This window comes from Alexandromys fortis, unplaced genomic scaffold (genome assembly GCF_014885135.2).
Source record: "Alexandromys fortis isolate MF-2015 unplaced genomic scaffold, M_Fortis_MF-2015_v1.1 scaffold_136, whole genome shotgun sequence".
NCBI lineage: Eukaryota > Metazoa > Chordata > Mammalia > Rodentia > Cricetidae > Alexandromys > Alexandromys fortis.
Window position 1 is genome coordinate 559,859 of NW_026068024.1, and position 12,000 is coordinate 571,858.

Consider the following 12,000-nt stretch of genomic DNA (forward strand, 5'->3'; position numbering starts at 1 on the left):
AGACTTTTCTTGAGTCTGTTTATTTCCTTGAGCACAGTGCTTGCTCCATCACACTTCCTAGTGTTTCTTTTCCCCTCTAACTGTGCGTGTTCTATTTCCCTTTCATTATAGATCGCGGAAGAGTTATTACTAATAAGCACACGGCAGTCAATAGTGTTATCTTACAGTCACCTCTGCCAATGCCATTAATCCTGAACTCTTCAGTTTAGCCTCAGGCAGAAGGCAGCCATATTCTTTGCCAAGATAGCACAAACATGGTCTCTGGGGCAGTTACTAAGGTTCTTCCCTTCTGAAACTTTCTTGTGCTGGGCCCCACATCTCCCTCAGCACCACTGTCCATGTTCCTACTAGGTTGGACCTATAAACCCCAGTTAAAGCATTTAAGCTTTTTCAGTCCAAGGTCACACCTCCTACCCCTTCTAATCTTTTCAAATAGTTCCATTCAAATATTTGAGCCTGTAGGGCCCATTCATTCACAAAATACCCCAGTCCCTGTTACCAACTTCTGTTTTAGTCACTGTTCATTGCTGTGAAGAGACACCATGACCATGTTAACTCATAGAAAAGGAAGCATTTAACTTAGAGTTTCAGAGGGTCAGTCTGTCATCCTGGCAGGGAGCATGGCACTGGAGCAGTAACCAAGATCCACTTCCTGATCTGCAGGCAGAGAGAGAGCCTGGGTCTGGCATGGGCTTTTGAAACCTCAAAGCCCACTCACTCCCAATGACACACTTCCTCCAACAAGGCCACCTTGTAATCCTTGTAATGCTTTCAAACAGTTTCATTCCCTGGTGGCTCAGCATTGGGGCCAGTTTTCTTTAAACCACCAGAGCCTGGTGAGTATTTGTGGCTCAGAGCCTCTGCTGACATACCTGTCAGGATGATACCCCTAACTGTGATCATAGAAGGCTTGGCTAGACTAGATGGTTGTTTCTGTCCTCACATGACTGTTAGCTAAAGGCCCTCACAAAGGGCTTTCCTCCAAACCAGCTGATGCATTGGAAAGACAGAACCTTACCTTGAAGGTCACCCTTCAGGTTCTGCACCTTTGCTTTGTCACCCCCGCAAACTCTGCTCTAGTATAGGAGAGGACTGCAGGCAGTCTTCAAGTCTAGGACCAGAAGTCACTCCCATGCCAAATGCCAAGTCAAAGGTCTCTTATGCTAGACCATCCCACATGAGTAAGTTAGATCCGGATTTCAGCATGTCATTTTGCTTGTTACTTTTTTTACTGTAGAAAATGCCTAGTGGGCCAAGGATAAAACTCAGCACAGAGCAATTGCCTATTATGAACAAGGCCCTGGTTCAATCCCCAGTAATGCATGTATTAATTAATTAATTAATTAATTAATTAAAATGTCACATCACTTAATATTTACAGGAAGTTCCTGTGTTCAAGGCTAGCATGGGATAAAATAATAAGATCCTGTCTCAAAACAAAACAAACAAAAAACAGGGAAGAAAACATCCCATATCCTGACATAATTTCTTTTTCTTCGCAGTTGGCCAGGTAAAATTTGATCCTCCCTTACGGAAGGAAACAGAGCCACATCATGAACTTGTAAGTACCCTGGTCTTGGTATGTTAACCTCTGAACATAAATCTTAAATTTCCCTTTGTGATACATTGGTACTGACTAGCTAGTAACTAATATTTTCAAAAGCTTTTGGAGAAAAAAAATTGTAATTCGAAATACTGAATAAATAAATCTGTGTTGCTGAAATTGAGTATTTTCAAAATTATTTCAAGAGATAAGTTTTACCATTCTCTGATCAAGTGTTTTAAATGCTGGTCTTTTTCTTATTTTTTTAAATTGTGTTTGGTTTTGAGGGGCTTTTTTCTTTCTTTCTTTTTTTTTTTTTTTTTTTTTTTTTTTTTTTTTTTTTTTTTTTTTTTTTTTTTTTTTTTTTTTTTTTTTTTTTTNTTTGTATTTGTTAGGAAAAGTACCATGGTCTCTAAACATCCAGCAATCCAGCAGAGCTGACCTGGCATATTTAGAGTGCTAATGCTCAGAGCAGGCATGGAGAATAGATCGTTTGTCTGTAGCAAACGCAGCTTGTCAGCGTGTAAAGGCTCATGAGGCTGCCATGGGGGTGCAATCTTGGAGGCAGAGTGCTGTGCAAATATTTGAGTAGTTAATACTTCATAGAAGAATGAAAGTTGACCTTAAAAAAATAATCCTAATAAAATTGCTTTGCCAAGACTGCAGATCGTTAGTACTGTGGGATTTTTCTTTCCCATTTAATATGTTAGAAGAAAATAGCAGCTACTGATACCAAAGACTGCTACGGTAAGGATGCGTATCTTCACCCCTTGACTGCACAAAGGGAGACACTAGCCTTTGTCTTGTGATTTTATTGTAAGAAGGAGCCTCCTAAAATCCTAAAATGATCATATTTTAGCATTAAAGCCTGCCATTCATATAGAAGGGTAGGGACGGTTAAAAATTAAGGCAGTCATAATGTTTATGAATGCTAATTGTGTTTTGTTAAGGCAGCCTGAGCAGGTCTGCACTAACTGAATGACTGTGTTATTAAACAGTTTTGTATGCTGTTTGTGTGGAAGCCACTTGCCATCATTTGATTTTTGATTTGCCTTAGTAAAATTGTGTTAGCAGGACCCATCTCCCTTGTGAGTTTGTGCTTGTCCGTCTAAGTGTCAATAACCTGGGTTTCTTGGTCTCTGCTAAACAGCCCGACAGTGATGGTTTTTTCGACAGTTCAGAAGAAATATACTACACTGCAAGATCTAATCTGGTATTTCTCATCTTCTGATTTGTTTGTCAGCATTGTTTTAGTCTTAACTCTTCTAAGCTCAGACATTTGGTCCATTTTTATTGTTTTATAAACTAAGGCTTGTCATTTAGTAAGCCTCCATATATAAAAAGAATGTAGTCACTTTTTCCCATGACAAGTCAGATCTACTCAAGTGTACAATAGCAGTAGTAAACATTTTTTTTCTTTTATGAAAAAAACATTAGTATCTAAATTTCTTACACACATGTGAAGGGTTTTTTTAGAAATGACATTTCCTTGTAAAAATGTTCAATTTTATATCTGTTTCAATGAATGATAAACCATTTATATATATACATTCATATATATAACTTGATACCATGTATAAATGGTATTATATGTTATATAATATATATTACTATACTGTATATATTATATATATTGCATGCATTGTATGTAACTTGAACAAGTAATTTATTCCTATGTCAACTGTAGAGTCAGATGAAATTCTGAACTTGTTAGCATTATGCTATGTCTACTTTTTGCATGAAAAGATCTGGATTGTACAGCATCCCTGAAGTTGTATTTATTAAGACTATCTTCCAATTTCATAGGAAAACTTTACCTAGTAAATGTTAGGTAACTCATGCTTTCTAAAACATTGCTTAGTAGTTCCTTCTATTCGTATGGTTGGCCAGAACTCCAAGTTACCCCAACATCAATTCTCAGATTCTGCTTTTCTGCCCCTCAAATGAGATTTTCTTTCTCTTCCTCTCTAACTTGATTGGCTACCTCTTTGAGTCCTGGTTAGTCTAAATATTTATATAAGTGCTGAAATTCATATCTTAAGATATTTATGAAACAAAAGATTTTAAACATTCTTTTAGAGAGAGAAGTTGCTATCTTACTAGATACATTAGTACTTACTACTTAGATACTTTTTTGGGTGTTTTTTTTTTATTTTTGTTTTTTTTGTTTTGTTTTTTTGGTTTTTTTTTTTTTTTTGAGACAGGATTTCTCTGTGTAGCCTTAACTGTCCTGGAATTTGCTGTGTAGACTTTGAACTCACAGAGGTCTGCCTGTCTCTGCCTCCTGAGTGCTAGAGACTGAGGCAGGAAGAGAACTGAGTTCAAGGCCAGCCTGAGCTACAAAACAGTCTGAGTCCTAGGGCAGCCTCAAACTCATAGTGAGACCCTGTGATGAAGAAAAATATAGAAACTGGTTATTGCACAGAAGCAGCATTGGAGGTAGGGAGGAGGCTACGGAAAGCCACGTGATTGAGCAGATGTATGACTCCAAAGTAAGAGGCCTGTTTCAAATGGTTTTTTAAAGTAAAAAGAGCGGGGTTTCAGTGTTAACCACTGAAGGCGTGAGTGAAATAGAAAATCTAAAGAAAAGAGTCATTTCTGGATTGTCATTTTCTTCAGGATTAGATATTCAGGTTAGAATGACAATTGGTGAATGTTGAAGAGTAAACAGGTCACAGACTCAGAAGTTGAAGTCAACCCCACTATTTACTAATATCCTCCATGCAGAATGGGTGACAGCAAGAGCAGAAATATCAGACATTAGGACTAGAAACATTCGTGACCATATGTAGCCAGCCCCCAAACCTGACAGAGTTGCCATATACCTTGCTCCTCTCCTTAGATCTACTGAGGCATTCGCTCCATCCATGTCCTAGAGTCAGGAGCATCTTGTGATACAGGGGAGCAGTTTGAGGAATCTGTGACAGAGGAGGACGTTAGGGGCCTTTAACCTATAGATAGCTCTGAAAGGACAAATGAGATGCCACAGTTCATAAAAATCAGCAGCAAAAGCTCATTCCTAGTGGTAACAAAACTGACGTTTATGTTGACAGTTTTACATGTTGTGTGGTATTCTAAACACTTGAGTATGGTGTTTTCATCAACAACAGAGAATATATATCTAATAGTGACCCCATGATCATATCACCTACTGATGCCATAATCATCTTGGCACACAAGATTGTTTATTAACTTATTTTCCTTGTTTTACAACTGTAGCCTTCACGATGCAAAGGAACTGAATGCTGTCCTTGTTCATTGGCTAAGCATAACAGTTGGGGCTAGTGGCCTCAGCCCCTGTGCTGTGACAGCTTCTACCCATCATCTCGGGTTGCTTGCATGTTGTTTTGCTTTCCTTTGAAGAAATGGGTTCTCCCTTCCCTCAATATACATATCCCATAGTTTCTCTTAAAAAAACAACTGGTAAAACACATAGGTATAAAACTCCTATTTTGATCTTTTTTAAAGTACATCTCAGACTCACTGCACACCATTCATCTCCAGCACATTTCATCCTCCCAAACTGAACTTCCATGCCTTTCCCTCTCACTAGTCCCAGTGACCACCAGTCTATTTTTCTTTATGGAGGTGACTATTTTAGAGACTCTGCATGAGTGTAATCCGAACTGGCTCACATCGCTCAACACAGTGTTCAAGCATCTTCAAGGTTCCCTCACATTTCATATGTCAGAATTTTCTTCATCATACTGAAAAAGTAGTCTATTTATGTAAATGGCACATTTTACTTATTTCTTCATCTGTTGGTGGGCATTTTGGCATTATTTTTTGGCTATTGTGAATAATGCAACTAGGACCACAGACCACCGATCTGCAAATATAGGTTTGATCCCTGCTGTTATGTACACAGAAGTGGAATTGCTGGAATGAATGGCGAATCTGTCTCTAAATGTTTTAGAAGCTGCTGTGTGTGCGCCCGCACCTGTGGACAGGGGCACTGACATCACTTCTTCATTTTGTTGTCTCTTCTTCCCTTTCCCCCTAGTAATAGTCCTCCAAGCCAGTGTGAGGAATCCATCCACCTCAGCTCTCATAAGTGTTCATTGCAGCAATGTTGGCACATGCCTATACTCACAGCAGTGGGAGGTGGAGGCAGGAGGACCATCAGGAGTTCCATGCCTTCCTGAGGGACACAAAGCTTTCAGAGCCAGCCTGGGATATATGAGACTTTGTCTCAAAAAATGGAAAACTTGTTGCTACCCACAAAATACCCAATGAACCCAGAATGTCTGGCTCTCCTCTTAATGGGCAGCTGACACCAAGATGGCAACATGGGATTTGGAGAACCCCAAAAGTGGTGCTTTTACCTTGCTGTGTAAACAGGCAAGGTTACCAGCTATTTCTAAGTTCTGAGAATATTCACTTTAGGATTTTGTAAATGAATTTCGAGTATCATAATCTCAATTTTTGTTGCTACCCAAGAGTAATTTTTAAAGCACCAGAGCTTTCTGTAACAGAAGAATAGAATTTCAGGTTTGGGGCCTCCCACATTTTAAGTCTGGGTTTTGAAAACTGCTGGCATTACTGAAAGTCATAGAAGCAATAATTGAAAGTAAGTAAGAATTTTGTCCACAGTCATAAAAATGGGTCTGTTTGATCTACAAAATAATATCAAGATTAAAAGATCATGTTTCAAATCTGTCACAGCTGATGCTATTTATTTAAATATGCTTAATTTTACTCACTAATTTTTGAAAATTCATTGGAAACTAATAAAATCTTTTTTTAATTATTTTTCAAGACAGGATTTCTCTGTAGCTTTGGAACCTGTTGCTGGCTTCTTGCACACAGAGATCGGCCTGCCTCTGCCCCCTGAGTGCTGGGATTAAAAGCGTGTGCCACCACTACCCGGCTCATATTTTTGGTTTTTGAGGCTGTTTGCTTATTATTTTGTTCTTTTTTATTTTGTTTTGAGATAAGACCTCTCTATATAGAGTTAGTCTAGTATCGAACTCAAGTTGCAACTGCCTCCACCTCCCAAGTGCTCAGATTATAGGCGTACACCACCGTGCCCAGCCTAAATCCCATGCTGACTGTTAGGGAGGCATAAGGAAGAATAATCTAACCCACCACCTTTCTAAGATGCAGTACGAAAGTCAAGTTCTTCAGATATGGCCCCTCGGTCTTCATCGGCTGGTGGGGATCAGTCTTCATACCGTGTTCCAACTAGCCTGCTTCTCTGACTTTAAAATGAACTTGTTTTGTGTTATCTTGGATTCATTCCCAGCTGATTTCTTCACATCATCTTCCATATTAAAAAGGGTTTTACTAACCATTCTTACTCCTGACATAATTTTCTCTGTCTCTCCTTTTTATGAAGAAAAATGTTCTCTCCTGCTCTTTTTCTTGGTTAGGGGGTGTGTGTGTGTGTCCGACTGTCTCAGTTCTGTTGACTTCCTGCAGTTTTCTCATCTGGTATAGACTGTAGTCTCCCAGGGGACATAACATAGAAAGCTACAGTAAGACTTTCCGGGGTATGTGTGTCCTCCCTCTCCAGCATCGCATTGTGAGGGTTTTGGCCTTTCTTAGCTCTTTTCTGTTTTCTTAGAATTTCCTCCCTAGACTTTCCTGCCCCTCAGTGAAAGGAACCCCTGAAGTTAGGACTTTTCTCTCTTAAAGCTTTTTAGTATGTGCTAGGGTAACTGTCTCAACTGTTGTTTGAGTCCCCAGGCTGCATTTCTTCTAAGTTATTACATGTTTTCAGTGTTTTTACATTAACATGCTGTTACTGCTTTGACATTACTGTGTAATTAAGCATGATCACTCATTAATTGTTTAATGCTGCTTTTTTCCCCTCATGTTTGCATCCTCAAGGGCATTCTGACTCTGATGCCACCATCTTGGTTCTTTTGAGCTCTTTCCAAGCATAATTTTGGTAGCATTTTTCTGATGGCTTCCAAATCCTTTTCTTTAAAATGTATTATTACTGTGTGGTGCCTGATGCATGCATGTGTGGGGACACACCGTATTGAGGGCAGAGGTCAGAGGGCAACCTTTAGGCATTATTTCTCCCTGCAACCATATTGGTTCTGGGGTTTAAACTCAGGTAGACAGGCTTGGTGCCAGGAATCTTTACCCACTGAGCCATCTTGATTATAGTGTAACTTGATTTCAGGAGAGAAATAATAAATGAGGAAGAGCCCCTTTCAGTTTTAGCTTTCCTTATGGACCGGAGACTTAGGTGTGCCTACAACTTGCATGCTTCTTTGGCCTGGCTGTATATGAGTCTATGCTTGATTTTCTATTAAAATATCTCTTGTTATTTTAAATAATTCTCTTTACCTTAAATATACTCTTGACCTTGATTGACTTTCATTTCCTGGTCATTATTGTCAACCTGCTATTGATTGTCATCTCTCAGCTAAGTGGACATTCCTACATATCAACAGAAGACGATAGCCACCATACACATATGTGTGCTTGTGAAGAGATCATCCACCATACACATGTGTGCTTGTGAAGACAATGTCCACCATACACATGTGTGTGCTTGTGAAGACATCGTCCACTCTGCACATAAGTGTGCTTGTGAAGCTGCTGTTTAAGTAAAAGTCTATGAGATTCTATTGGCTAAAGCTGTTGCTGCTCTGGTTAGAGGGTTTGTTCATCTGTACCTGATGACAGTAGGCTTGAACTTAAGAAGCATTCATAGAGATAAATATTTTATTAGCTGAATTCCAGTGCATAAAGTAAAAAGTCACGGCCGCTGAAACTGGACAGTGAAATAATAGCTGCAGGCTTGTGACTTGGTGATTTGGTCATCTTAAGATTTATTGTAAGTTAAGGAAAACATACATTCTTTTTCATTTATGATGTGTTGTCTTTGCTGTCATTGGTAAGAACAGTTACTATATGCACGACTGAACACAAATATTAAACGAGGACAAAATTTGAACCTTATCTAAATCAGTATTTTGATTTTTTGGACAGACCTTGAAGTTAATCTTAAAGTAGAGTGTGCTGTGGGGAATTTTGCTCTAATCTTGGACTTCTAGACTTGAGATGTTTATGATTCTGAGTATCTGTACCCCGGGGAAGTGTTTGCCTGTTTCCAGGAAACCAAAGAGGTGGCATTTGAACAAATGTTTACTACTCAGAGTACAGTCTGTGTGTGAGGTGCTGTGTTAGACCATGGCCGAAAGGAAGGCAGACAGATTTGGCCTTTTCCCCTGTGTTTGAGGAGTTCGTGGCCTGGATTCCTGTACAAGACTTGGAGACATTAACATCCAAGAGAAGTATGTGGGAAACTCTGGAGACCTTAGCGCCATCTCTGGCCTTGGAAGATTATCCCAAGGTGACGGCCCTAAGAGCTCCAGCCACACACTTGTTGTCACTTGGAAAGAAGATTCCTTGTAAAGTGATTGGAGACAGTGGCTTCTTTAAAAGAGAGGAAGGCAGCTTGGTTCTTGCTACGGTTGTTGGATGGTACATTTTTCCTCAAGATGGTGTTGTAATGGAGCCATTGCTCATACTTCTGGCTTTTCATTCTTAGCTCTCTGCGACCTGCAGCATTGAGTCAAATGTTTAAGTAGGAAAGAAGCTCTCTCTATTTATTCATCTTGAACTTTGCTGTTTTAACTTTAAACCCTTCGATGCAGTTTCCAGACTCATACAAGATCACACGCATACCTCACTTCTGCAGTAGTGCCCACCTTTATGAGTGTGCAGCATCAACCACCTGCATGAAGCAGCAGTAGCATATGTGAATGTGTATATATACACGGTCATTCAGATGCCACAGGCAAAGTCAAACCAAGACATTTCATGTTGCTTTTTTTTTTTGCTTCATTGTCTCTTGATAGTACTTTATTTGAGCTTTTTTCTTACAAGCTGAGTTTTACAAATACTAATTAAAGTAACAAAAGCCACAAATAAAACTTGTAGCAGTCATTTGGGAAAAAAAATCCTAGAAAAATATTTGAATAATGAAAATCAGGTTACAGACTTTTATCTTGTATTGTTGAAAGTGCCACCATGCCTTCTTTTTAAGAGTACATAGCAATACAGATTTATTTGGGGCTTGGGGCTTTTCTTTTTTAAATAGTATGTATTATAGTTTGTAGCAACTGCTATACTGCTGTGCTCAATGTTCTGCTTTATACCTTCAGGATCTACAGTTAGAGTACGGACAAGGACACCAAAGTAGTTACTTTTTAGGTGGAAACAAGTAAGTAAGTTCTTTTAAAATTTAAATTCAAAGTAATTGTCTCTAATATATTATTTTATATTTAATTCTTAAGGTAGTACGTTGTATTGAGTTGGTAGGTGCTGTGCATTGTGCCCTTGACTTTCCCATAGTCTCTCTGCTATTCATCTGTACGTAGTAATTGTCATCTGGGAGGATCAGCACAAACGTTTTCTCTTAACCTAATCTGTAGATCTTTCTTGTTACAGTATACTTCAGCTATAATGAATCTGCATTTCAGCAGTTGATTTCTTCCTAAAGTTGACCTGTTTGCCTCTACAAAAGTAACTTAGTGCATCTCCCAGATGTGCTGACCACTGCAAACAGCTGAATTATTCATACTGCTTAGAAATCCTCATCCTAAGTTTAGCTGTGATGGTCTTCTAAAGAACACTAGCAATAAAAATAGATAAAACTCCTAAAAGTTATTTCACATGAGAAATAAATTTACCAGCTAGTAATGCCTACTCCATACCGGGCACTCTCTAGGTGCTGAGAGCATTGTTGACTTACACTGTTTACAGACTTCTGCAAGTTCATCATAAGCTGGAGTTTAGAACCCAAGGACAAGACTGCCCCTCCTACCTTCATATTTCCTGATTTCATATATGAATGTTCACTCTATAAGCCTATTTGTAAGTAAGTAATTAAATTACCAGAGAAGTCTGAGGATGAATATACATTAAAATTTTAGTCTTGATTACACCAGAGAGCTGAAGCATCTGTTCCCATACTCTAAGCAGTTGAGAAATAATGGTTACTGACAGATACCTTAGTTTGATGGGTAGTACTGAAAATCATGTCTTCCTCCTTTCACTATAATCTGTTGTGTGGGAGATATTTGCCCAGGCACAAAAGGGCCTGAGGCCAAATAGGCCCTTGCAAAACTGGACTAAACCTTCTATCTGAACATGCAGTATGTAACTTCTTCAAGTTGAGCCAACCTAGGTCTGCCGAGGGGCCTCAGCAACAGCTGCTGTGACACAAGACAAGATGACCTGAGCCAGTCTCCAGCAGCTTCGAGAGACCCTAATGCCAGTGCTGCTGCTTCCCCTCCCTGGGTGTGTGGGGGTATATAAGGCTTTCCCCTTCCTAGAACAAATGGAGCTTCTCTCCCAGGGTCTGCACCTTTGACTCTGTGCCAACTTCACCCCCTCCCCCAAGGGAAAGTTCAGTAGGACAGAGCAATAGATCCCACACAACACCAGCACTTCATTTTCCCACCTCAGTACACTTTCCAGTACAGAAAAAAGGCTTTGAATGAAAAGCTAAAGAAATACGCTGTTTGTTTAATGTAAATTTCAATTAAATTTAAAGTATTAGGAGTTGGACATTATTAGCCTCTGTCTTTCTATTTCTTCTTTTATCTTTTGTTGTTTGTTTATTCATGTATCTATTTTTAGGTAAGGTCTCACTATGTAGTTCCAGCTGGCCTCAAACTTGCAGAGATCATCCTTACCTCTGCATCCTGAGTGCTGGGGCGTGCATCATCCAGTATCCTCTGTCTTCCTTAAAGTGGAAGACAAGCATAAAATTCCCTTGGTTAAAAAAAAAAAAAAAAAAAATATATATATATATACATATATATATATATAGTTTTACCTAAACTGTAATTGCTTTTAAGTTGTCCTGATTTTAGTGGATAGCAAAGAATAGATTATGTGTCATTGTGGAGTAGTAAATTTAAAAAATTAATTAAATTTTTTTCTAATTATGTCATTGATTTTTAAGGACCCAGTACAATCAAATTCATGTACCTAAAGAGGCTAAATAATTTGGTGACTATATATCTCTTACCCTTCCATTTTAAATGAACATGCTCACAAAATGCAAAGTAATACAGCCGTAAATCCTTTTCCAGATTTCCTAGTTCCCATTCTCTGATTTTTTTTTTATTGCTAGACATTTTCTTAGTGTGTATAGCTACTTTGGCTAGGTAAAACATTAATAATTTGCCCACCCTTCATTTTCTGATGAATTGGATCCCTGCTTAAGGAACTGTATTCTATATAACGAGTCATTGGCAAGGTAGGTTGGCCGAAAGTCTTAGCCTGGCTGTGTTTCGTGTGTAGGTGTACACATACATGTGACATGAGCATGGTTGTAGCACTTCTCTTACTGTATTGACAAGGCTGCTATAGTCTTCAACTAGGCAGTGCTTTTTCCAAAGAGGATCGGTTAGGCTTGTTAAATGGGCTTTGCTTTCTGTAACAGAAGGCACATACTATAAACTATGACTTCAACCCAGACAACA

The 12,000-nt window shown here is 38.9% G+C and overlaps 1 protein-coding gene across 5 annotated transcripts in view; it reads left to right on the forward strand.

Annotated features, from left to right (window-relative positions):
* Map4k3 (mitogen-activated protein kinase kinase kinase kinase 3) overlaps window positions 1-12,000 on the forward strand; it is a 156,790-nt gene that overhangs the window by 108,801 nt on the left and 35,989 nt on the right. For 3 of the 5 annotated variants that reach the window (XM_050163489.1, XM_050163486.1, XM_050163488.1), the window contains exons 14-16: window positions 1,503-1,561; window positions 2,694-2,756; window positions 9,670-9,728. In XM_050163489.1, coding sequence (XP_050019446.1) covers window positions 1,503-1,561; window positions 2,694-2,756; window positions 9,670-9,728 — 181 coding nt within the window. The remainder of the gene's footprint in view (window positions 1-1,502; window positions 1,562-2,693; window positions 2,757-9,669; window positions 9,729-12,000) is intronic. The other 2 variants (XM_050163487.1, XM_050163490.1) reach the window with 1 other exon arrangement.